The sequence below is a fragment of the Melanotaenia boesemani genome, chromosome 16, assembly GCF_017639745.1.
Source record: "Melanotaenia boesemani isolate fMelBoe1 chromosome 16, fMelBoe1.pri, whole genome shotgun sequence".
Taxonomy (NCBI): Eukaryota; Metazoa; Chordata; class Actinopteri; order Atheriniformes; family Melanotaeniidae; genus Melanotaenia; species Melanotaenia boesemani.
Genome location: NC_055697.1, coordinates 2,625,415 through 2,652,570, shown reverse-complemented (window position 1 = coordinate 2,652,570; position 27,156 = coordinate 2,625,415). Strand labels below are relative to the sequence as shown.

At 43.7% G+C, this 27,156-nt stretch overlaps 2 protein-coding genes across 5 annotated transcripts in view; one reads left to right on the top strand and one right to left on the bottom strand.

Annotated features, from left to right (window-relative positions):
- pdzd8 (PDZ domain containing 8) overlaps nt 1–23,115 on the top strand; it is a 71,290-nt gene extending 48,175 nt beyond the window's left edge. Inside the window, exons 4-6 of one of the 4 annotated variants that reach the window (XR_006013139.1) lie at nt 16,803–16,965; nt 17,086–21,778; nt 23,099–23,115. Coding sequence is in view for 1 of the 4 variants with exons in the window: in XM_042009872.1 (XP_041865806.1) it covers nt 16,803–16,965; nt 17,086–19,442 (2,520 nt within the window). In the remaining 3 variants the exon portion in view is untranslated. Of the gene's footprint in view, nt 1–16,802; nt 16,966–17,085; nt 22,965–23,098 lie in introns of those variants that run through there. The other 3 variants (XR_006013141.1, XR_006013140.1, XM_042009872.1) reach the window with 3 other exon arrangements.
- Nucleotides 8,103–9,989, bottom strand: LOC121655304. Its single transcript, XM_042009873.1, has 2 exons — nt 9,480–9,989; nt 8,103–9,268 (listed from the first exon to the last, which is right to left on the bottom strand). Exons 1-2 carry the CDS (start codon nt 9,880–9,882, stop codon nt 8,304–8,306), a joined length of 1,368 nt encoding a protein of 455 aa, XP_041865807.1. The 5' UTR covers nt 9,883–9,989; the 3' UTR covers nt 8,103–8,303.
- Nucleotides 23,116–27,156: the final 4,041 nt, after the last annotated feature.

The window sequence follows — 27,156 nt, the reverse complement described above, 5'->3', positions numbered from 1 at the left end:
AAGGGATCAAAGACAAACCTGTCTGGGTTTTTCCCTGGAGCTAAAGGAGAGAACTTTAAAGCCGTGATGGCTGCAATTTGAACATATTAACCTTTCATTTGTTCTCTGTGGCAGTGCAGATAAAAGAGTGGCTGGCTTTGTTGAAATAGATGGTGAATTGCTCCATTTACATCTGGCCACTTCAGGTCGTCGTGCTCTTTGTTTGGCTTTTTTGCTCAGAGGCAAGAAACCAGGAGCTGCTGGTCGTCGTCGATGTTAACAAGGTTAGTGCAGTCGCTGCTGAGCTGCTCAGCCCTGAGAGAAAGCACCACTACACAACAATTAAACTGCAGTTTGGAGCAGCACTAAGCAACCACCACCTCTCCTGAAAGTCAGGTGAGGAAGGACTTTTACCTTACTTCTTCACTGAACCACTAACCAGAAATGATCATAGTGGACAAAAAGCAGTCATGTGAATAACCCCAAACCAACAATAAATCACCAGTCACATAAAGAGTTTAGAAAAAAAGAGAACCTAAACAGTAGTAATGGATTTTACATTAATGTTTTTTTTAAAGCACACCTGTGTGGCTTCTGATGATTTGTTATGATCTTCATGTGCCTTCTCTGTGATCAGCACTGTGGAAAATCACACCAGGTTGTTCCAGAAGTCTTGTGGTTTGTTCAGATGTAACTTTGCAAACATAAGCTGTTCAGGACACATTCACACCGTTTGGTCCACGTCCACCCATTATACGGTCGTTTGGAGGCCTGAACCACAGGAAAAGAACATCTAAAGGCCATTTTATGATAAATATTGTGATTTAATCTTCCAGCTTCTGTTCAATGTTAATTCAGAAATCTATTTCTAAGATCAGATGCAGGATTACCACGAGATGACATGTAAATATGAACTGTTCCACATTCCAATGCTGAGACACAAGCTGCTTCATCCAGCTGTAACTCACACAGAAATCCTGGTTTCTAAACTCTCCCAGGGAGGTGAACTGGTCGGCTGGAACAATGACAACCTGAGAACTGCGCGTCCATCAGGGAGACGCAGCTGAACAAGCGGAATCTACGTCATTGTAGGAATTTCTGAGTCGTGTTACCTCTCAAAATGGTTCCAATGTTCTTTGTAGTTTTTATTTACGTCAACACGTTATCTGAGAAGATTTAGCGTGACTCTACTCAGTAAAACTCCGGATTCACTTAATCAGGACATTTCCCAACTTGGACTGTTTTCTGTTTTTGTCTCAGTGTTTCAGTCATTTATAGAACATTAGTCCGTGTACAGCTGAGTGTAGCTGTCACATGATGTTTAATGACCGTGGACAGGAAGTAGGACTGGAGGAATGGAAGCTGTGGATGCTACAGGTTTGAGACCTGGATCAGATGTCCTACATTTTGTTATTTTAATTAACAAACCAATGTTTGTTAATTGGTTTTTCCAATGGAGGCAAATACAATAATAACAGACAAAAAATGAAAAATATTAAATTTTTACAAAAGTAAGCTAGCTAAACAAAAACAACCAAAAGGCTATAGGCAGAAGCAAAAGCTTATATAACGCCTCCCTCTTTTAACAGAAAAATATGAACACAAAGCAAGCTAGCTAGCTTCAGGGTTAGCTCCCTTCTCTTTGCCCAGCAGCTAGTTAGCTTCAGGGTTAGCTCCCTTCACTTTGCCCAGCAGCTAGCAGCAGCTAGCTAGCTTCAGGGTTAGCTCCCTTCTCTTTGCCCAGCAGCTAGTTAGCTTCAGGGTTAGCTCCCTTCACTTTTCCCAGCAGTGGTGAAGCAGACACGGGACTCTGCTGGAACTAGCAGAGCTGTGTGGCGTTTATTGCTAAAGCTGGTAGCAAAACATTCACCACTAAACAGAAAGTTTCTCTTAATGAATTAATGAATGATATAATTGACATAAAGGTCTTTTGTTTTATTCTGCAATGTTATAGTTTTAAACATTTTATTTTTGACAAAGTTTTGTGACTTTTGCAGTTTATTATCAACAATAACCCCTTAAGAAATTGGCTTCAAGAACAATTTCTTTGGCAATGTCACAAATTTTGATATTTTTATTATTTGTTATACAGTTTTTAAATACAATGCATCTAGTTTTTCCAACATGGAGACATCATTTGTTGGTTCCACTGTATCCAGAAGCTGCAGATTGTCCCCAATACAACAAAAAAAAAGAAAAAAAAAGTTGAATCGTCCACATATATAATACATTTTAGTGAATTAGAAACTGAACAGATCATTTCCAAACAATGTAAACAACAATGGTCGAAGTACAGAACCCTGTGGCACCCCACATGTAACCTTCAGCAACTCATACTCTGTATTATTAATATGTCTAAATTGATACCTGTTATTTAAGTAGCTTCTCAGCCAGTTGTGGACGAGTCCCCTGATATATAATTATATATATAATTATATATATTATATAACTTACATAATTTAATTTGGAGCCAGAGTGTTGAATTCTTTCTGTAAATCCAATAACACTGCAACACTGTGTTCCCTTTTTTCAGTAGCATCAGTAATTTGTTCAATAAAATCCATCAGTGCCAGGAAGTGGTCCTGTTGTTCCTGAAACCATATTGTTGGTTGCAAATAATATTGAGCTTATCAATAAAGATATGAAGTCGATGAAAAAATAACTTTTTAAAATGTTTTGAGAACTGAGGTACGTGAAAGTGAATTGCTCTCTTTAGCAATAGAGGTGATGAATTTAATCGTTTCTACGATGCATCATGATGTGGATGTGGACGATTCTGCATCGATCTAACAACAGAACATAATTGATTATAATAATGTAAATATTCTTCCACCGCTTTAAAACTAAGCAGAGAAAATACATCAATGTCTCACTGGAAATACTTTCATTGTCTCAGGGAAATCATGTTAGATTACACATTAAAATGTATAAAAACCAATTAGTTAGCTTAATGTTGAATTTGTGAACAGGACAATTCCTCGGCTAGCTCAACCCCGTCATAATGAGATAATATTAACTCGCTTATCCACTTTGTTCCCTTTGTGGTTTAGGTTTTGATGCTTCTTTATCTGTGCTTTTCTTTCTTTTTGTTAAACTTTTGTTATATTGTCTAAGAAATAACAATTCTGTTCAAAACAAAGTAAAGAAAAACAGAAACTGATCAACGGATCATCATACAGAGCTCCTGGCTGCTACTGGCCCTGTTTTCTGCATTTGGAGTAATTAAATTCTGTTGTCATTTAAAAACAACATACAAAGCATCTGCGCTGTGGGGGTCGTTTGACTGTAACTTATCCAAACGTTAGTCTTAGTTAAAACCCTAACTTTTCCACGTTTCCATAGAACAAAGATGCATGCAGCCTATCTATATCCTCCAACACCAGTGGTTGCCTCTGGCAAAGATTGCTTCCAGAAGTGGTTGACTTCAAACAGATTTTTACAATTACAGATTTTTAACCTCATCCTCAATGCAGTTTACAAATAGTCAGCTTGATCTCTCCACAGGGTTTTGTGTTTAAAATGCTTTGTAGGTTAATTCAATTTTAACTAAATATTTTTTGGAAGTAATTCCTTCAACAGGTTTATTGTCCATAAAATTACATATATTTAAACTGGTTTTTAAACTGGTTTGGATCTTTGGTGAAGACAAATATTCCCTTTCCTCAGCAGTGTTGTCACCGGACTCTGCGTGTGCGGTCGTAATTGGGTCCACACCGAGTCTGTGACAGAGCATGCATTGCTGTTGTAAGTGTGTGTCTAAAAGGGAGATTGCCGCTATTTGCACTTGAGCAGAATGGACTTGCTCACTTTGTAAATCTATTAAGGAAACAGTGGCCACAGTGAAGCCAATGTGCAGCTGTATACACACAACTACAGGCTTTGTCCTCCATGAAACTCACCACCTGTTCTCAGCTTTCATCTGCTCCCACTCAAATGGCTAAATAAGCCATCATCCTGTTGCAGACAGAAGCTTTTAAAGGTGTTTCCCATCAAACAGCAACAAACCATAAGGTGCTTGTGAAAGAAGAAAATCAGCTTTTTCAGTCCCAAATTCAAACCGAGACATTTGAGCTGAAACTACGGCCCTATCGTCAAAAGTTTTTACTTCAACAAAATTTGGTTCTGTTTAGTTTGTTTTTATAATGGACAAAATAACTATTTTGACTGACTACATCCATCCATCCATTTTCTGCTGCTTATCTGGAGTCAGGTCACAGGGGAAGCTGCCTACGCAGGGAAACCCAGACTTCCCTCTCATCCTGGGGAGATTCCGGAGTGATCCCAGGCCAGCCGAGAGATGTAGTCCCTCCAGCGTGTCTTGGGTCTTCCCCGGGGCCACTTTCCGGTGGGATGTGCCCGGAACACCTCACCAGGGAGGCGTCCAGGAGGCATCCTGACCAGATGCCCGAGCCACCTCATCTGGCTCCTCTCGATGTGGAGGAGCAGTGACTCTACTCTCAGCCCCTCCCGGATCACCAAGCTTCTCACCCTATCTCTAAGGGAGAGCCCTGCCACCCTGCGGAGAAAACTCATTTCGGCCGTGATCTTGTTCTTTTGGTCACTACCCACAGCCATAGGTGAGGGTAGGAACGTAGATCGACCGGTAAATCGAGAGTCTTGCCTTTTGGCTCAGCTCAGACACCCAATCCTGAGGCCACCAAACCAAATCCCCTTAACACCTCGGCTACACCTAGAAATTCTGTCCATAAAAGTTATGAACAGAATCAGTGACAAAGGGCAGCCTTGGCAGAGTCCAAACCTCACCAGAAATGATTCTGATTTACTCCCGGCAATGCGGACCAAGCTCTGTCACCAGTCGTACAGGGACCGGACAGCTCGTACAAGGGGGTCCGGCACTCCATACTCCCAGAGTACCCCCTACAGGAGTCCCCGGGGGACACGGTCGAACACCTTCTCCAAGTCCACAAAGCACATGTAGACCGGTTGAGCGAACTCCCATGCCCCCTCAAACACAATTAGTGCAGAGCTGGTCCACTGTTTCGCGACCGGGACGAAAACCACACTGCTCCTCCTCAATCCGAGGTACAACTATCCGACGGACTCTCCTCTCCAGCACCCCTGAAGAGACCTTACCAGCTGAGGAATGTGATCCCCCTGTAGTTGGAGCACACCCTCCGGTCCCCCTTTTGAAGAGTGGGACCACCACCTCAGTCTGCTAGTCCAGGGGAACTGTCCCCGATGTCACTGCGATGCGGTGTGTCAGCAGCTGGGATGAGGATGAACACCTCCAGATCCAAGACTCTGGGATGGGACGGAGATCCTGCCCCAGCTGGCCACAGTAGAACTGCGGATCTTAGTCCAATGTTTACATCAGAATGAGTCTCGTTGTGGAAGCAGTTGAAGTGGTGGAGGATGCAGTCCTTTAGACACTCAGAGTAATGTCTGAGGAAACCCTTCAGATTAGAGCTAAAAGTCTTCCACTGCGGTGGTGTACAAAGACAAAATAAGACTGATCATGGTCTGAAGGCTGAAGGATTCTGATATAAATATCAGAATTAAAGCCTGATGAAGAGGATCTGTTGTCCTTTTACACTCATGCTCTGCATGCTGTGATTGATAAAAAGAAAAAAAAAAACAGCACCATTTGCATTTGACTTTGATGTTGACGCTACAGTAGCCTCTTGGGTTGGAAAACTGGAATTACTTATCTTTTAGTTCATAGAAACAGCAACCAGAAGAGTAAATCAGGACTTTGCCATAGACCTCCCACCACCCCCACCTCCTCACTATGCCAACCCGTATAGATCATCTACTTATTCATGGCCAGCACTAACTCGATCTCTGCCTTCCAGCTGGACTGTAACTAATGACAGCTGGGAAATTACAGTCATTCGTCTCCGTCTACCCACATCACCTTCACCCTCCTTTACTTTCTCTTTTAAACCACCTGTACCATCTTCATCTTCATCCTTCTCCTCTACACCAAACCCAATTACTGCTTTTTTCTACCTGGAGATATCCCTTCATAAATGTGTGCAATAAGCTAACATTAAGTTGGTCATCAACCGAAGATATAAAGATCTCAGCACGGTGCAGATGGACATCTGATGGACGTATCATCCCCACATCACAACAGGTGTGCTGTGGGGTGTGTGGCTGGTTCTGTACTGTGTATTTAAGCTGCTGGGGATGTAATTGCTGCTCTTTCTTCTTCCAGAGAATTGCCACTTTCAGTTTGAGACTCATTAAAATGCTAAAGATGTCGAGTCTGGCATGAAGAACTGTCATTGCCATTCTTTTGATTATTAATTTTTTTCAGCGCAAGAGATAAGGAACATGCAATGAGAGGGAACATAAAACTAGTTTAAAATGTTTTTTTAGTTCTTCAGACAACTTGAAACTTGCATTTTATTAGGCCATGGAGTTATTTGTTAAATGCATTCAAACTGAGAATATTCACAGATTATTAAATTATGTAAAGTGCTCTCATAACAAATACACATGGAAACGTGCATTTAGAAATGTGAATTTACTCTGACACAGTAACACATATCTTGATTCTGACTTTTCTGTAGGAATCTCACATGTCTCAGCTTTCTGTAGAGACAAGTGTGACAACCCCAGAGCGGGCTGTATTTTGTCCGTCTCTGGGGACTTTACTTTTTGCTTCCCGCTCTCTCTTGTTTTGCCTCCTCCTCCTTCTCTCCGCCTCTGTCCTCCGTTTCTCAGGTGGCCAGTATGCTGCTCCGGTTCTCCCGCGGTACCTGGCGGGGGCGTGGCCCGTTTGGGCTTAAATACCAGGCCTTCTCCACCTGCGGGGCTCTCTGCTCGCGCCAGCCTGCTCCCCTGCAGCACTCCTTTTCCTTTGTTTGTGCACTCATTAGTTTATTCACTTTAGTTTTCCCACACAACACCTCCTCACAACCAACACTCCCATACACTACTGATGCTACAGATTATACACATAGGCTACACTGTTACGCTTCGTTTATTTACTTTGGTCACCTTTTCTTAATAAACTATACTATAATTGGCATCCCTCGTTGTCCCGCTTCCTTGTTTGTCAAGCTCTCACGAGCCGGGCTTGACACAAGGTTTATATGTACAGCCTTGGTAGTTGGGAAGATAAACGTCTTTTATTTTGCGGATGTCATTTCAGACAGGAGGCAGAAAAATATGACCTGCGATGAAGAGGTTGATAATGCTAAGGCAACACAAGATTCAGTGACACAAACCCTGGAGCTCCTTTAGCAATGTTCCTCAATTATTTGAGGCCAATAAGTAAGAAAGGAGGTTGTTTTGTAACATAAAACCTGAAACTTGAGGGCCACTGTTCTGCATGTTTTAGATGTTTCTCTGCTGCAACACACTTGATTGCACAGCTTGTGAAGTTCTACACAAGGACTCATTAACCCTTAAAACTCCCTCGCACCCCAGAGCGCTATCAATTATATTACCAGTGTAGCGGCCCTTGGCTTCAATAAAGGAGAAGAGAGCTTCTGACGGGTGTAGCACTTTATTTGTTTCCTTCTGGGGTGCGCAGGAACAGCCTGAACGACTCCAGCTTCCTTTCTTTGACACCGTGAAAACTATAAATAAAGTAAATAAAATAAACCCAGTTGTATTCTTAAACCGCATTAAGAATAAAGTTGCAGAGGGGGGTCGAATACTCTGCACATTCACAACAAAACATGTAAATTCCCCTCTACGTATTGCAACACAAATACACAACTGCAGCAACTCTGATATTTACATTTACAACAATTTACGTCACACAAACACAAACTGAGTGACTGATGTAACACATATGATGTTTCAAACATGCCTTATATTGCAGAAACAGTTATATCCTACCTCGCTCCGCTTGCCAAGGGGGCTAATTATTTCTTGAGGAGCCTTGCATTAACCCGCAACCACATGTGGCACTGTTAGCTTGTAAGCACACGTTGGCTAAAGTAACCCCGCAAAGCAAGCATAACGTAAACAAAGACATAGGTGAGTCAGAAAACAAACTAAAGTAAACATATGTTACACATACGAGGCAATATTCAACAACAATACAGAACTTACGTGTAACAAAGAAGTCTTTTATGCTGCGAGTGCATCCGAGAGAAGGATATGCACTATATGAACTAGTTCCGGTGCACGTAGCGTCGATGACGTCAGTGTCACATGACCATAGTATCGAACTAGCGGTCTTTTACACTCCCACCAAATCATGTTATAACACCATAAGGTAAACAAAACGTACATGATTTTAGAACAAATGGACCGCCTTAAGACAGGGTCTAGTAAATTAGTTATAGACACTCTTACAATGTTTACAATGTCATGTAAGCTTCGTGTGTAAACAGTGCTGATAACTATTCATTTTCCAGAAGAACTACTAATTTCTGAATAGGCCGTTCGATTATTGAGTGTCTCGACGTGTGATCTCCTTCTTTCGCTGGTTTCCGATCCCCCGCTTGCACCTTAACTCTACGAATTGCCCCATCCTCGCTTTCTATGGTCTCAACCACGCGTGCCAGCTGCCACTGGCATCTTGGAAGTACATCTTCCTTGATGATAACTATGTCATTTAATTTCAGATTACGGCGGGGTGCGTGCCACTTCTGTCTAAGGGAAATACTCATAAGGTATTCCCTTTTCCACCGACTCCAAAACTGCTCCGCTAGGTACTGCACTCTACGCCACCTTTTGGTCGCATACACGTCTTCCTTCACAAACTTTCCCGGCGGAGGGAGCGCAACCTTAGATTTCATAAGGATGAGATGATTGGGGGTCAGTGGTTCAGGGGCCTGAGGGTCACTGATTCCATCAACGGTCAAAGGACGACTGTTGACTATAGCCATAGCCTCATAAAACAGGGTTCTCAGGGAGGCGTCGTCCAGCCTACCTGGACATTGAGCTGCTGTAGCATTTAAGACGTTGCGAATGGTTCTAATTTGGCGCTCCCAAACCCCACCTGCATGGCTGGCTGATGGAGCATTAAAGATGAACTCGCAATGTTTGTCTGCCAAGAACGTTTCCAGGGCCTTGGTATCGCATTGTCTCAGCGCCTCTTTTAACTCTCTTTTAGCTCCTGTAAAGTTTGTGCCCTGATCACAGCGTAATTTGCACACAGCCCCTCGTAGACTGATGAAGCATCTCAAGCCATTTATAAACGCATCAGTGGACAGGTCTTCAAGCATTTCTATGTGGACGGCGCGCGATGACAGACATGTAAAGATCAGACCGTATCTTTTACACTCCTTGCGCCCTTGTCTAGTCACAAAAGGACCAAAACAGTCCATACCACAGTGCGTAAAGGGAGCTGAAGCCTCTAAACCAGGCATGTCAAACTGGTCCAGCAAAGGGCCGTGTGGCTGCAGGTTTTTTGTTCCAGCCAGCCAAGAGCACACAGTTTGACCAATCAGCTGTCTGAAGACTGAGATCAGTTGATTGAATCAGTCAAATCTGGTGTGCTGCTGCTTGGTTGGAACAAAAACCTGCAGCCACACGGCCCTTTGCTGGACCAGTTTGACATATGTGCTCTAAACGTTCCTTGGGGAGCTCTGACATACGCTGTTCTTCTGTAGAGCGCCGGAGCCTTCGACATAGCACGCATTTATGTATCAACCTGGCAACCGCTTTGCTCCCACCAAGTGCCCAGAACCCATTTGCTCGAAGTTCTGTTAGAGTTTGATTGTGTCCCTGATGTCGAGTTGCTGTGTGATAGTGGGACAAGATTAGTTTGGTAATGTGGCTCTCCTTTGGCAATATAATAGGGTGCCTAAGTTCTTGACTGAGAGTAGATCTCGACAGTCTTCCCTCAACACGCAAAAGCCCATCAACTAAAACTGGGTCGAGGTGACTAAGTGGGCTCGAGCTTGGAAGGCTAGCCCCTCCCTTGAGAAGACCTATCTCTTTGGAGAAGGCTTGCTGTTGTACTAAACCGATCATCACCTTTGCGGCTCTTCTACGCTCTTCCACCGTTACAAGACTGCTGCGCGGACGTGGCTCAGTTCCTAGTCTCTTAATTCTTGCGATAACTTTAACCAAGAGAGACCAGCTGGAAAACTGATTTGAACGGCTTAAAATGTCACTTTGTTCAGAGACCTGCGTTGCGTGTGTTGTGAGGGATTTAACTTCTGGGTCGCCTACAAGTAGCTCCACGGGGGAGCTTGGGAAAGAAGGTGGTTTGGATTCCCTTAAGAAGCTGGGCCCAGAAAACCAACTTGAAGAAGAAATGTCTGCTGCGCTGAGGCCCCTAGGGTTTTGAGTCTGCTGGGTTTTGAGCTGTGTCCACATAGTGCCACTGAGCTGGATTGGTGATCTCCCTTATGAGTTGAACTCGGTTTGCCACAAATACGTGAAATCTCCTGGCCTCGTTGTTGATGTATGCTAAAACTACCTGGGAGTCTGTCCAAAAAAATTCTGCATCAATCTGTAACTCAAGCTCGGTCTTAAGCATAACGCTCAACTTTGCTGCAGTTACTGCTGCTGTGAGTTCTAGTCTCGGAATACTCATGATCCTTGTTGGTGCGACTCTTGCTTTGGCCATTGCTAGGCTGCAATGAACTTCACCTCTGTCATTCTTGTATCTGAGATAAGAACATGCGCCATAACCTACGTTACAAGCGTCAGAAAAGTGGTGCAGTTCTACCTTTACTATTTTGCCAAAGTCAGGAGGATGGTAGCATCTTGGTATTTTGATTTCCTCGAGCAACTTGAGGCCACTCCTCCAAGCCTCCCACCTTGGGTTTAAGCTCTCGGGAATAATGTCATCCCAACCAACGCCCTTCTGACAAAGTTCTTGGAGAATGCTCTTGCCGCTCAGGACAAAGGGAGCTACGAAGCCCAGAGGGTCGTAAAGAGAGGACACGACCGAAAGAATCCCCCGACGAGTTGAGGGTTGATTCCTTAGGTTGACACTGAATTTAAATGTATCACTCTCGATTGACCACTGGATACCAAGTACTTGCCCCTCCAGTGATGAGTCTGGGCTAAATTTGAGAGGTTCACTGACTAATGCTCTTTCTGAGGGGGCTATGCAGGACAGAACCTCTTTCTGGTTTGAGTTGAACTTATGTAGCCGTAGACCCGCTGTTCTGCATAGCTCTTGTGCTTCTGTGACTAAATCGATGGCCTCCCTGACTGTTGGAACACTGGTTAGACCGTCGTCAACATAGAAGTTTTTCTCGATAAATGTTGATGCTGAAGGGTAATCTGCCTTGTGTTGTTTTGCCAGATATTTAAGGCCGAAATTGGCGCAACCTGGAGAAGAGCTAGCGCCGAAAAGATGGACTGCCATTCTGTACTCCTTGGGTTCTGTTTCTAACAGGCCGTCTTCCCACCAAAGGAACCGCAGGTAGTTGTGCATCTTGGGTGGGACGTAAAACTGATGGAACATCTTTTCGATGTCGCATACCACAGCCACAGACTCCCTTCTAAAGCGACAGAGAACTCCTACTAGGGAATTTATCAGGTCTGGACCAGTCAGCAAAGTGTCGTTAAGAGAAGTGCCGTTGAACTTTGCTGAGCAATCGAAGACAACCCTCAACTTGTCTGGTTTTTTGGGGTGGTACACCCCATGATGTGGGATGTACCACACAGTTTCTTCTCCTGATATTGAGGGGGCTAGTTCAGCGTCACCTCTCCTGATAGTTTCTTCCATGAACGCTGTGTAGTGTTCGTGGTACTGTTTGTCGGCCTTCAACCTTTTCTTAAGATGTTGAAGACGAATGGTGGCTAATCTCTTGTTGTTGGGCAGTAGTGGCGGATTGTCTTCCTTAAAAGGCAAGGGTATTTCATAGTGTCTATCTTCCCTTTCTCTTATGGTTTCGGAGAGAAGCTGCACAAACCGAACGTCATCCTGAGACACATATTTCTCCTCATACCTTCTTTCATTAAAGTCTACTTCCAGAGCCTTTAGCACGTCGGTGACTGGGGGCATTGGCATTTCCTTAACTGTGACTCTGTGCACGAAACTCTGGCCCTCCTGTCTGTCAAGATGGGGATTCACTGATCCTATGACACTCCAGCCGAGCACAGTTCTTTGAGCGAAGGGTTCCCTTTCGGTACCAGTAATAACCTCCAAGGGAGCTAATGCTGCTGGGTGGTCGTAACCGATCAGAAGACCGACTTCGCAGTCCTGTAGTGGCGGTAACTTGGTCGCCAAATGCTTAAGGTGTGACCACTGAAGAGCGGTCTCCTTAGTAGGAATGTGAGACTTGTCTACGGGGATAAAGTCTCTCGTGTAGGCTTGGTGGAGTTGGATTTGGGTCCCCGAGCCGAGACCACGAACTTGCAAACCGTGGGCAACTTCGCTTGCTATGACTATGTCGACCGCTGTCATTGTGCTAAGCTTTAGCTGAAGCGGCTGGGTGTTTACATTTAGTCGAGACATTAGGTCAGCTAAGACAAAGGTGGAATCGCTCTGTGTATCAAGTAGAGCATAAGTGAGGATTTCGCTTTCAGGCTCTGCACTGGTCGACAATAGTACTGGGACGATGCAAGATGTGGCAGAAGTATGTCTCGTCAAGGTATGAGACATAACCTTTGGGACTTCGGGTTTTGACTTGTCTCCTGTGGCCATTGAATCACTGTTTGGTGCCCTTGCAGGTTCTGTGTTTCTCTGTATGTGCAAACAGGTTGGATGACGTCGACTACATACACTACATGTGTGTCTCCCTTTGCAGTCTCTTGTGGTGTGGCCCTTTCTTAAACACCCAAAGCAAAGGTGGTTCTCGTGAATGAAGGCCTTCTTTTCGTCAACAGTCTTTGCTGCAAAGGCTGGGCATTTAGCAACGCCGTGCGTTTCATTTTTGCAGACTAAACATGGTGGCCTTGGCCTCGAGGGTGGTGTCTCTAATAAGGCGGGCGACTTAATTTGGGTACTCGTGTTGAGCACTTTGGCTTTCTTGGAAACCCTCTCATCCGAGGGTTTATTGTTTAGCAGGTAAGGAGAAGCAATGGGATTGCAAGCTATTTTAGCTTCCCTTTGCAGGAACTCCGTGAAACAGGTAAAGGACGGATATTCTTGTGATCTATCCAGCTCATCCACTACAACACGGCTCCACCTACGCACGATCCAATCAGGTAGTTTCTTAAGAAGTTTGTGATTTTCCTCACAATCATTCAGGATGGCTAGGCCTTTAACGTGGGGGATGGCCTCAACGCAGCCTTGTAGGAAATCTGCAAACTCTCTTAACGCTGCAGGGTCATTTGCTAATATTTTAGGCCATTTCATTAACCTTTCCCTGAAAGCTCTTTGGACGACAAATGAACCTCCATACCTATCCTGTAGGATTTCCCACGCGCTCCGATAGGCATCCTCTGTGTTTCGATAGAAAAAACCCTCCACTGCCTTGCGTGCCTCACCTCCAAGGTACTTCTTTAAATATAACATTTTCTCACACGCGGGGAGCAACTTCTGATCAATCAGTGTCACGAATGACATCTTCCAGTCTATAAATTTCAGTGGATCGCCTGTGAACACAGCGGGTTCAGTGATGGGCAGACGGTTGGTGATGAGCAAGCTCGAGAGATCTGGAGTTAGGCTAACCGCCTCCTCGTGTCTTGGTACTTCGAATGATATGTTTGGTGGGTGAAAGGGCGCGGCTTGGGGGTCTAGAGGGGTTTGGTTCTTGCCGTTTTGGCAGGGGATTTGAGGTTGATAGTTAGTCTGTTGTTCACCGTTCTCAACGCAGTTGTATGAGCTGTAAGCTTTTACACGCGCTGCTGCTACCTTAACTTCCTTTTCTGCCTGCAACTGTTGCAACCTGGTTCTTTCTTCTTCTAGCTTTAATTTCATTTCTGCAAGCATCTGGGCTTCTTTAAGTTTTAATTCACCTTCTATCTTACTTAACCTTACTTGTTGTTCGTGAACCTGTTGCATTGCGTTCGCCTGGTCTATCTTGGCTGCGAGCTCTGCTTCTGCATCTGCACGTTTGCTGGAGGAATCTGAGGTAGCCCTTGAGCAAGAATCGGAATCCTGCGATAATGCTGAACGAACCGTTACTGTTTCTGTGTTTCCAAATATGGAACCATACTCTTTCCTACATAAGATGATCCTTATTCTTTCCTTCTCGAGTTGCTCGTTAAAGGTTTTGTCGACGTCCTCCATGCGTTTGTTGATAAGGTCGCAGATCTCAGCTGTTAGAATAGTGCATGCGTCCATTTTCTTAACAATTTCCGGCGTAGCATTGTGGTTGCGTCGGAAGGGCTCATAAAGCTGGTGTACTAAAGTTTCTAAGGTTTTGATATCCTGTAGTTTCGTACTGAGATCTTCGGCTGAGCAGAAGGTTTTAAGCGTGGTCCGGGTTTCCCTTGCGCGCTCCTTCCAGGAGTCGTAAGCCTTAAGAAAGGCCTTTTCCCCTTTCTTAACTGTCTGCTCGAGCAGCTCTTGACCCTTCTCTGTTAAACTACGCTCCCTGGAGCTAGATCGCACTTGTGGTGTTTCTATGGGTTTGTCTGCTTCTTCCGCAGGTGATAACATTGTGTTAAATTGCCGTGTTTGTCCTTCAAGTGTGTGTACTTGATTTGTGTGAGTATTTGGCTTGAACTTAATGTTAAACCCACAAATTAAACATTGCACTTGCGACTTATTACAGTTAGCAACAACCTATACAATATGTCGAAGACTTGATAAATGCTGCAGATACTCTCAAACCGGACAATTTACCCACAAACTCTTACAATACTATGGTAGGATACCGTATTGATTATAGCTTAATTTTCTGAGCCTTACGATATTAAATGCTTACAACAATGACAATAAAATTACAGCTGATTTAACAGAATATTATGCTTACGCTTAATGCTGACCAAGAGTGATTTTTCTTTTTTTTTTTTTTTTTTGATGAATGAACCCTTTCCACGCACAGTCTATAAGTCAGTTGTAGTCTTCATTTAGCCAATATTCTTCCTGCTGTAGTGCCTGGACGATGTTGTTTGAAGATCCTTACTCACAGGTGGATGAAGATGATGGTGCATAGCGGGGAGGCTGATCTGTAGCGTCGAGTTTTCACTGTAGCGGCCCTTGGCTTCAATAAAGGAGAAGAGAGCTTCTGACGGGTGTAGCACTTTATTTGTTTCCTTCTGGGGTGCGCAGGAACAGCCTGAACGACTCCAGCTTCCTTTCTTTGACACCGTGAAAACTATAAATAAAGTAAATAAAATAAACCCAGTTGTATTCTTAAACCGCATTAAGAATAAAGTTGCAGAGGGGGGTCGAATACTCTGCACATTCACAACAAAACATGTAAATTCCCCTCTACGTATTGCAACACAAATACACAACTGCAGCAACTCTGATATTTACATTTACAACAATTTACGTCACACAAACACAAACTGAGTGACTGATGTAACACATATGATGTTTCAAACATGCCTTATATTGCAGAAACAGTTATATCCTACCTCGCTCCGCTTGCCAAGGGGGCTAATTATTTCTTGAGGAGCCTTGCATTAACCCGCAACCACACGTGGCACTGTTAGCTTGTAAGCACACATTGGCTAAAGTAACCCCGCAAAGCAAGCATAACGTAAACAAAGACATAGGTGAGTCAGAAACCAAACTAAAGTAAACATATGTTACACATACGAGGCAATATTCAACAACAATACAGAACTTACGTGTAACAAAGAAGTCTTTTATGCTGCGAGTGCATCCGAGAGAAGGATATGCACTATATGAACTAGTTCCGGTGCACGTAGCGTCGATGACGTCAGTGTCACATGACCATAGTATCGAACTAGCGGTCTTTTACAACCAGTATCTCAGGAGCAGTAGTGTGTAGCTCTGTGGGGTAAATGTGATGGATATTTTACCCTTTAGGTGACATACGGAAGTTTTCCGGGCATTTCTATCCCGTCCATGAGGTTTACAATCCAGCTGCTAAAAGTAGTTTTATTCAGAGACTCTATCTGGTAAATCCACATTGATCCATGATAACAGCATTATTTATCACATTTCACCATAAAAACATCACTATCACTACTATGTAATGGCGGCTTCCGCCTTCAGTGTGTGAATGTGTGTGTGAATGGGTGAATGTGATGTATAATGTAAAGCGCTTTGGGTATCATTCCAGGTACAGAAAAGCGCTATATATACAGACCATTTACCATTTTACCTTCTATGTAGCTAAGAGACCTCTTATTAGACCTGGACATGGTGATGAAGCCACTTCCTGTCAGACTTTCCACCAATCAGAGAGCTTAGATTGACGGTAACGTCCAGTCAGGAGCAGCCAAAGATTAACCAGTGAGCAGAAAGTTCTATGTGTGTGTGAAAAGAAGAAAAATAATGCTCCTCTATGGCTGGAATAAAGCCAAGAAGACGTTTCTGATGCACGGTGGCGCCACAAAGCAGCTGAGCTGGAGTTGGTTTAGTGAGGATAGCAGGTAAATAGTAGCAGGAATAACTGGAAATGAGGAAAAAGTGGAAACATGGAAATAGTTTCTGTTGTGTGTTTGTTTCAATAACAATATTTTTTCTCCTGAAAGCCAAGACTTGAGAGAATGATGCAGATGAGAAAAGGTTTGGTCACTGTTGATCTGTGTGTTATTTCTACAAAGTTCTGTTAGTAATAAATTCTGCTTTCTTCTTCTGGTCGGCCTTTATGCTGCTAAATCTATTCATACATTCATCTTACATCATTTTACCTCCCAATCTGACAGCTGAAGCTGTCCTGGAAACATCATGTCTGCATGCTGACTGGCATTAAAGGGTTATGCTTCTACATGTATTTTTCTATTAAAAAGAAACAAGTGGACCAAAAATTGGCCTGGAGGTTTAAGGGTTAATGTAATGATATAACCTATCAGCCAATGATGGTCTTAATCAGTTTCCTCTTATCCCATGTCTGCTTTAGACGGAGGTTATCAAAGGACCATGTGGCAATGTGGGCATGACGTTCAGACATGTTCCAGCCAGCGAAGGGGATGCAGTCCATGTCAGCATAGAGACAGTCACGCCCAACTCACCTGCTGCCTTGGCCGACTTACAGAAGGGTGATCGCCTCATTTCTATCGGAGGTCTGTAGTGGCTTAAACACTTTGTGACTTTACCAACTTTTTCAAAACTTCTTAAGTTAGTCTAGAAACATTAAAATTTTTTAAGTCAAAATTTTGCCCTGTACTTATTTCTGGTGACAGGTGTTAAAGTGACGTCTTCGACTCAAGTGCCCAAACTACTGAAGCAGGCTGGAGACAGGGTGGCGATACAATATGAAAGACCAGTTCGTCATCACACCTCCTCTTTAGGTAACCTTGGAACTCTGCAGGAAGGGTTTGGGCCACTAGAGGAAGGTGGTTTCATTCCTCAGCCAGGAGGCTACGAGGAAGACCCAGCCCCTATCACCACCCTTTCTGATATATCCGACAGCAAAGACATGGACTCTGAGTTTGAGGAGTTGATTGTGGACACCAAACCTAGTCAGGCAAGTGGACCTAGCAGCAGTGTCACAAACACTACTGACACCAAGGAGGATTTCTTACTTACGGTAAACCAAAGCCCTAAAAGGACTGTGGCCAACTTGGCCTCTAAGCCCCTAGGTACCATATCACCCATCCTCAACCGCAAGTTAAACCTTGTGGGTCTGCAGTCACCACTAAAGCCCCAACCCAAAGAATCACCCAAACCCTCACCACATAAGACCAGTAGTGATCCAGGTGAAGGTCTGCAACGCCCGAACGTCCCTCCTCCACCTCCTCCCTCCCGTCCCCCAGTCCCACCAAGACCTCAGATAAGGTTGACATCAGCACCCTCAGAAATCAGTCTTTTGGAAAGCGTTGATTCTGCTCCAACTACTAATGTTACCATTGCTCCCACCACGAATACGACCATCAGCATTTCTGAAAAATCTCCAGAAAAAGTTCCTCTTGCTGGAGCCGGTGAAGATAAGGCTGCTTCTGAGAAGATGTGCATCAAACAAGTGGAAGCAAAGCAGTCAGTCAAACCAGCAGAGTCCAGTGACGAGTTGCTGGGTCCTTCCTCTGTGACCAGCAACAAATCTGATCAAGCAAAGGATAAAGTTTCAGAGAGCTCCTGCAGCACACGAGACAGTCTGGATGACCACACGCTGTGGGAGTCCCCAGAAACCATGTTCCGCAATCAGACAGGACGCTGGTCCAAGGCCTCTGTCGTGTTTGAGGTGGAAAGTAACCATAAGTACCTTAATGTGGCCCTGTGGTGCAAAGATCCCTTTAAGCTTGGCAGTTTGTTGTGCTTGGGTCATGTCAGCCTCCACCTGGAGCACGTTGCCATGGAGTGTATGGCCACATCTTCTGCAGAGTACCAGAGCACCTTTAGGTTGGGGCCTCCAGAACCTAGAGCTAATGTCAGCCGCACTGCCCTACGAAGTCTTGGGAATCACAAGGGCTTCAACGAGAAGCTGTGCTATGGAGATGCTACCTTAAACTTCTGTTACCTAGCTGAAGGTGAGTTGGAGTGTCCAGTGGGGCTGATGGAAAGGGAGCGGGAGGGGAGCCTCCATGATGAGGATCTAAGGGAGAGGGAGAAAGAACCTACTTCCTCAGTAACACGAGATGAGTTGGCCTACAGCACCATGCAGTTGCCAGAGGTCCGTCACAACTTCCAGGACACCCAGTTCCAGAACCCTACCTGGTGTGAGTACTGCAAGAAGAAGGTCTGGACCAAGGCAGCGTCTCAGTGCATGATCTGCGCCTACGTTTGTCACAAGAAGTGCCAGGATAAGTGCCTCGCCGAAAATCCTTTGTGTGTGGCTGCAGCTGAACGTCGTGGAGCCGACCCAGAAGCCAGATCCACCATAAACCGGGCCACTGGCATAACGCGCCACATCATCAACACCAGCTCCCGCCTTCTCAATCTGCGCCAGGTGCCCAAGACTCGGCTTGTTGAGCAGGTCACTGACGCAGTACCTGGAGCTGTGGAGCCCTCACCCAAGCATACCCCCAACACATCCGACAATGAGAGCAGTGATACCGAGACCTACACCAGCGGTGCCAGCCCTTCCAAGCAGCCCATCAGCAGCGGGGGCAGCAGTAAGCTGGTGCGAAAGGAGGGCGGACTGGATGACAGCGTGTTCATCGCTGTGAAGGAGATAGGCCGCGACCTGTACCGAGGGCTGCCTACGGACGAGCGGTCCCAGAAACTGGAGCTGATGCTGGACAAACTACAGCAGGAGATCGACCAGGAACTGGAGCACAACAATGCCCTACTGCTGGAGGAGAGGGAGGCCACCGACGCTCGACGGAAAGCTCTCATCAGCACCGCTCTGGCCAAGTCTGGTGAAAGACTCCAGGCCCTCACCCTGCTGATGATCCACTACCGGGCAGGAATAGAGGACCTGGAGTCGGTGGAGAGCACGTCTCCGTCGGAGCAGCCAGGCTTTAAAGGCAAAGGAGAGGGCCTGGAGGACGAAGCTCTGATGGGAACGGAGGTGTATGACAGTGACATGTGCAGCCCTGTAGAGGTGCAGCTACTGGATAACATTACTGAGGAGCAGATCTGCGTGGAAGCACTCCATTAGATCAGCAGAAGATGTTTACATCGGCCCGTCAGAAAATAAAGTCCTCTGTGATTTTGATATTGAAATTTCAGCAGTCCATTTTAAATGTCGGGGATGTTGAGGTCAGCATTCGAGCCCCACATTCTTTTAATTTTTACATGACAATGAAAGGCTGGTTGAAGAACTGGCCTCTTCATGTGTTTGTGTTTCTGTGATTTGCACAATGTGATGCCATTTTCATGATTTTAAAGGGAATCTTGAAAGCTGCACTGTTTCCTGCCTTCAGTGGGGCTGCGTCTTTATTCTCCAGTTTGTTTCTTTAGCTTCAAAACACCAAACATCTAAGTCACCTTACCTCCCAACCTGTCTGTACTCTGATGGAAGGAAAATATGCACACTTCTTTGGTCTATTTGTGTGAATTTGAGCTTAGAAGAAGGAAAACTATGAGTTTGGACACTCCTACTGGTTCATCTTGAATGAGCAGGTGTGCCCAAACCTTTGAGTATTTCTTGAGTAACAAACCCATATAAAGTCAATGCACCCTGCAGATATTCACACATAACTTTAGTTTGAGGCACTTTTTCATATTTATATTTAAATTTTAGAAGCAGCCCCCCGCTCACAAAGCTTTGTGTAATTGTGACATGTTTCTAATATGATTGTCTTTCTTTTGGCTTGTTGTGTTTAGAAGTTTGTGGTTAGTTTTTCTTTGTCCTGTGTTGGCTGTAAGGCACCATTCTCCTCGCAGTCATTTTAAAATTATTATAATATTCATGTTTCAGCACCATTTTTTGCGTAGATCTCGCCTCCAACATAGAAAACTTTCATTTGGCACATTGCTTCTATATAAAAGTGATCATAGGTGCAATTTTTTTTTAAAAAAAAGCTCATTAATGACTTTTTTTCTTTTTAATCTCTGAATGAATGTTTGCAGGAGCCCATGTGATATATTTTAAGCTGATTTAATGTGTTTGTATAAAGATGATCTCCATGTTTTACGGAGAGAAATGGTTTAGTTCAGATTACATGCCTTCTGTTGTTCTTTTGCCCAGATGAATGTACTGTATGTTCTTTTTCAGTGTTCTGTGTACATTCAGCTGTTTGACACACATCTTCATCCTTTCTTTAAAACCACGAAGCACGATCCATCAGATAACCTGCTGCAGCTCCCACAACTCTGCTTTTCGTTCTTCTTCATCCTTAGCGAGCTCCATGTGAGGACAGGATGTTATGGGGATGTATGAAGAGGAGAAGCATCACCTGTCTGACGTCAGTACCAGTCTGCCATATTTCACAAGCACACACGAGTCGGCGCTGAGCAGCAAACATTAAACAAATCAACCGCCTGCGTTTGGCAGAGAAGCTTGTTTCAGATTAGTTCCTGCATGATGCTCTGCTGGTTTATCTGTGTTCACTTCCTCCGGGGTGAGAACGCCATGCGCACAGCTTTACTCATTCTCTGAGAAATAAGCAGGGTTTTGGCCTCGTTGTGCTTCAAACACGAGAATCTGAGCAGCTTTTTAGTCCAACCGTCGGCTACTTTCTAACACGTATGCTACACTATGCCCATTTTTGGCCATTTGTGTAAAGTTTTCTATATCTTCACAAGTTTTTCTTTCCTAACATCTCCTCACTGAGAAATTTGACATTAAATTTTTTCTAACAGGTTAGCAGAATACACTCACTACCCTCCTGAGTCACGGAGGACAGAAACTGCTAGAAAACAGATTCATATGTTTTGCTGCATAAAGCTCTTAAATGTCAGTCCGGCTCAGAACTACCAAACATGCAAAGATTTTGAGGGTTTTAACTTTTTATATTTTCACCTGACAAAGAACGAGTTATTTTCTATAAAACAAATTTTGGGTGGCTGGAGGATGATTTTTAAATCTTATATCGATTGGTCAAACATTTAAAATATGGACTTTGATACGTTATTAGTTTTTCTTAAAAGTCAAATTTAAAGTCATTCAGAACAAAAATTATGAATTTTAAAAAGCACCCCATATAAAATTACATTTATAGAAAATATCTAATTTTTAACATTTTTTTCATATCAACATCATTTAATTTGGTATTTAAAGGGTTCAAATTCAAACTATTGTTAAGCATGTGATTTTTTTTTTTATTACAGCTGAAGTTTATCAATAGATTTATTCCAAAAACATAGAAATATGAATTTGTGCTGTACTGTAAAGTGGATATAGAATTTTTTTAGTAATAATACATTTTTAAACTGATGCTACACCAAAACTATTATTGCATCAAAGTCAGTATTTTGGACAGTGTTTGACTTTTCCAGGACAGATTTAAAAAAAACACCCTGCCAACCAAAATGAGTTCTTTTGGAAAATAGGTTTTTAAAATATTGCATAATGTAATCAAACTGGCATCCAAAAGGGGTTAAAATTCTTATTACTGAAGTTGATCAATAGATTCCATCCAAGAAAAGCAGAAAAAATATTAACTTGTACTAGTTTGAGCATTTTTTGTTCTTAATGACTTAAGTGGGATGTGAAGTGCATTTTAAGACCAAAGCTATTCATCCATCCAGAGCTAATATTTCAGCTAATCTTTAACCTGTGCAAGACCGTCTTTATGTGGGACTTTTTTTTTTACATTAAAAACAACAGTAACAAATGTTCAAGCTTGTGTTTGGTGTTGAAATCCTCCGTGGTAGTTCTGAGCCGAGCTTAAGTTGTTTAACAGATTTTTGCGGAAAAAAAGGAAAATATAAATGTGTTTAATTTTTATAGCAGTTTTCTGGAAGTGGACATTTTTTGTCTTTGAGGACTCGAAAAGGTTGAAAATGAAAGTGATGCCTGAGGGTTAAATGAGCTACAGTGAGATGCAGCAACGCCTTCGTCTGTGATTCAGATTTGATTTATTCATGACTGAAACAAAGAATAAGCACGAGTAAGAACACACATTTAGGTTTTATTTCTTATTTTATCCAGCAGGAGAAACTCGGGCTGCTCATTTCCACCACGGCAGCATCCGTAGATCACGAGGTCAGCCTGAGACGCTTTTTAAAGTCAATTTGGTCAAAAAAAACAAGCATCTTGATAAACTGATTAAATGAAAAACTAGTCTAAATAAAATGCTTTAAGCAGCAGGTGAGGGGGGGAATGGCGCGGAGATGTGAGGGAAGGAAGCCACGATGAAGAATGAGACCATGTGTGTGATTTCTCCCGTTTGTCGTCTGTGTGTGCATCTGTGTGCTGATGTAACCCGGAGGATGATGTGGACCAATGAAAACCACTTCCTGGACCCCTCTGTCGGCCTCGGGGGCGCTGCTGCTGTTATGATGTGCTTTTCCAAAGAACTTGCGCTTCAACCCCTCCCTCCTCCCCCAGCCCGAACCTTAGAGGCTGCACAGGCTGATCGGCCGTCAGGCTTTCAGCAGGTTAAAACGCTCTTCGTTTCTCTTTGTGTGTTTTTGAAGGATGTACAACAGTTTTTAATTTGTTTTTTGAGAAAGGCTTGTGATGAAGCTTTATTGTACATAACTTAAATAAACGAGAACAGATAAATACCCTTAACTCTGCCTTGGTCTTTCATAAACACACATGCAGCCTTGCAGGATCCAGATCCACGTAAGAACGGAATAAATTAAATGATGCTCTGACTCTGCTGGACGTCACAAATTTCATGAAGCTATATGATTCAAGTTTAGCTCAGTTTTATTTAGATTTTACTGTTTTTTCTGGATTGTTTTTATAAAAATGTGCTGAGTTTACAGGGGGCTGCAGGGTGGTGGGATGGGTTGAATGTCAGCTGGTTCTTCCCATGGATCCAGCTCCCATGACCATGGAAAGGGTGAATGGAGAGTTGTGGACCTAAACTAAAGCATCAGGTCCTGGTTGATCACCAACCAGTTCACATAAGGGTCAGATGAACCTAAAGATTAGCTTAGAATTCATAGAAGTAATGTTTATTTTGCCTGTTCTCCATGTACTGGCACATCTACCACTAACAGTCTGCATGGTCTCGCTGCACAAACTGTCCAGCTCTGCTCCATTTTTAAATTTTAGATTTTCAGATACATCATCAGGACTCGTCCTGTCTGGGGACATTTTCTCTAGTGTTTGTTACCAGAGAAAATCCATGATACCCTTCCCACTACTGATGATGTCTGATATGCTGCAGCTTTAGAGACGTCTGTAGAAGCTATTTTCTGATTGGAGTTAACCAGAATTACAGCTTCATCTAAAGCTTCCCCATCCCAGCCAGACTGTTAAGGAAGTTTTTTTTTTAACCTAGTTATTACACCTGTACTGGATCTAATCAACATATTTATTGACAGGATATATACCTAATTTCTTTTAAGACTCTTGATCCAGGGGTGTTTTATTCTAAAATTCTGGAGAAAATGGTTTAAACCATTTGAGTAGAAATAATCTGAAGAGTTTTAGTTGGGATTTAGAGCTCATCGTAACCCAGAGACAGACCTGGTGAAACATACCAATGAACTCGTGGCCTCAGTTAAAGGACTCCTGTTTGGACTTATCTCGCTCCATTCACACTACAGCAAAATTGCGATTTTTTTGCCCATATGTGACTCATATCGGATTTTTTAATAACAGTCTGACCGACGCAAATCTGATTTTTTAAAGTTCAACCCAGACCACTTTCATATGTGGTCCTAGATTGGATACATATCCCATCTGTGTGGAAGCAACCTCAGTCTGAACGGTCAAGCCGTGTTTCAGCCGACTTTGACGTCACAGAAGTTGCATCACAGTTCTGCTGTTTAAACGATATGTTGTTGTCTTTTCCTTTTTTATTGTCACACTTCAGTCTGATGAAGGTTGCATTGAAATGATAATGTGAACGACCACGCAAAAAATCCGATTTCATTAAAAAGTCTGATTTGAGCCTTAAGACCTGCCGTGTGAACGTAGTCTTAGATCTCAGTGCTGCATTCTACTCCATTGATCACCACATTGTGTTACAGAAGCTTGAACATGTTGGGATTAAAGGAACTGCATTAGGCTGGTTTAAGTCACAGTAATCTGATATATTTCAGTTTGTTAATGTAAATGATGAGTCTTCCTCACACACCAGAGTAAGTCATGCAGTTCCACAGGGTTCTGTACTTGGACCAATTCTTCTCACAATATATATATATATATATTATATACACACTATACTGCTGGACCTGTCGGCTGCCTTTGACACTGTCAACCATCATATACTGTTCTCCAAACTCTTAGAGCTTGGCATCTCAGGATCCGTCCTCTCGTGGTTTACATCCTACCTCACAGGGAGATCATTCAAAGTATCTTGGCGAGGGGGCGTGTCCAGATCACATGGGCTGACAACAGGGGTGCCTCAGGGCTCGGTGCTCGGCCCTCTTCTCTTTTCCCTATCCACCTCCTCACTCGGTGCAGTCATTAGCTCTCATGGTTTCTCCTACCACTGCTATGCAGATGACACTCAGCTTTTCCTTTCTTTCCCACCTGATGACACAACCGTCTCAGTGCGAATATCAGCATGCCTTGCTGATATCTCTGCATGGATGAAGGATCGCCACCTTCAGCTAAATCTGTCCAAGACTGAGCTTATTGTCTTCCCAGCCAGTCCTTCTTTACCACCACAGATAAGTGTGCAGCTTGACTCAATCACACTAGTGCCTACATCTTCTACCAGGAATCTTGGTGTCATGGTAGACAACCAGCTGACCTTTAAGGACCATGTTGCCTCGGTTTCCCGGTCTTGCCGATTTGCTCTCTACAACATCAGGAGGATCAGACCCTACCTGACTGAACACACGACCCAGCTCCTGGTCCAGGCTCTGGTCATTTCACGCATTGACTACTGCAACTCCTTACTGGCTGGCCTGCCTGCATGCTCAGTTAAACCTCTGCAGATGATCCAGAACGCAGCAGCACGTCTGGTCTTCAACCAGCCCAAAAGAGCTCATGTCACTCCGCTGCTAATTGCTCTTCACTGGCTTCCAGTTGCAGCACGCATCAAATTCAAAGCTCTGCTTCTGGCTTACAAAACAATAACCCAAACGGCTCCGGTCTACCTTCACTCCTTAATCCAGAGCTACACTCCCTCTCGAAACTTACGCTCTACCAGTGAAAGACGCCTAGTGCTCCCACCACAACGTGGCGCAAAATCAGTAGCTAGACTCTTCTCCTCTGTTGTTCCCCGGTGGTGGAACGATCTACCAAACTCCGTCCGATCCGCAGAGTCCGTATCCACTTTTAAGACCAAGCTAAAGACTCAGTTGTTTAAGGAGCATTTCCACATTTAGCTTAACTAAATGAGTCAGAAAGATTTGTCCAGCTTTTTGGCTCAACCAAGTACTGAAGAAGCTGTGTGCACTTATGCCCAAGATGATATTGTGTGATGAAATCATGCACTTATGCCCAAGTTGATATTATGTGATGAAATCATGCACTTATGACCTACTTGATATTGTGTGATGAAATCGTGATCCTGTATTTAAATAAAATGACTAAAAAAAAAAAAAAAAAAAAAAAAAAAAAAAAAAAAAAATTATATGCACTGCACTAGCACTACATGACAGCACCTGGGTCCAACTGGACTCAAAAGCGGTCTGACTATCACTTAATTATGACGTCCCATCTTGTTTGAATTCATGCTTGTGTTGTTCTTCCTCTCAAATGTAAGTCGCTTTGGATAAAAGCGTCTGCTAAATGACTGTAGAATAGAATAGAATAGAATAGAACATGCATCCCTTCGGTAATATCGTTACACAGCATGATATAAACTTTCATTGCTATGCAGATGACACTCAGATTTACTTCTCCATGAAGCCGGATGAAACCAATCAGTTTGTTAGGTTACAAAGACATAAAGACCTGGATGACTGAATTTTCTCCATCTAAATTCAAATAGACTGAGGTTGCTGCCTTTGAACCTGAGAACCTCAGGAAGACTCTGTCTAGCTATGCTATGTCTAATTACTATGCTAATAATATGCTACTAGCTATGGAAAACAGGATTTGCTTGCATATAAAACAGGTTTTTAGAACCATCTTATTCCAGACTAGAGAACTGTTATTCCTGATTATTGTTCTAAAATGTTTCCATCTGATCAAATGCTGCAGCCAGGGTTCTGATGAGAACTATCATCAGAGATCAGATTCCACCAGTTTATCTTCTCTTCGTTGGTTTCTTATTAGATCCAGAATAAAATTTTAATTCTCCTCCTTACATATAAAACTCTTAGTGACCAATATCCATTGGATCTTAAAGAACTCAGAGTTCCAGATTTTCCCATCAAGGCTTCACTCTCAGACTCGCAGGTTTACTAGTGGTTCCTGGAGGTTCTACAAGTAGAATGGGAGGCAGAATCTTCAGGTATCAGACCCTCTCTGTGGAACCAGCTCCCAGTCTGGCTTCAGGTATCAGACCCTCTCTACCTTCCTGATAAATCTTATAGCAGGTTTGGCTTGGTGACCCTGATCCATCTTTTATTCCTGCTGCTATAGGCCGAGGCTGCTGGGGACATCCCATAATGCACTGGGCTCCTCTCTGCTGGGGGACGTCCCATGATGCACTGGGCTCCTCACTGCTGGGGGACGTCCCATGATGCACTGGGCTCCTCTCTGCTGGGGGACGTCCCATGATGCACTGGGCTCCTCACTGCTGGGGGACGTCCCATGATGCACTGGGCTCCTCTCTGCTGGGGGACGTCCCATGATGCACTGGGCTCCTCTCTGCTGGGGGATGTCCCATGATGCACTGGGCTCCTCT

Excerpts from the sequence above, each read along its gene's own strand:
- LOC121655304 (XM_042009873.1), bottom strand. The coding sequence starts at position 9,882 with ATGATCGGTTTAGTACAACAGCAAGCCTTCTCCAAAGAGATAGGTCTT. Across the intron at positions 9,269-9,479 it reads GTCAGAGCTCCCCAAGGAAC|GTTTAGAGGCTTCAGCTCCC; the intron begins GTTTAGAGCACA and ends TTGACATGCCTG.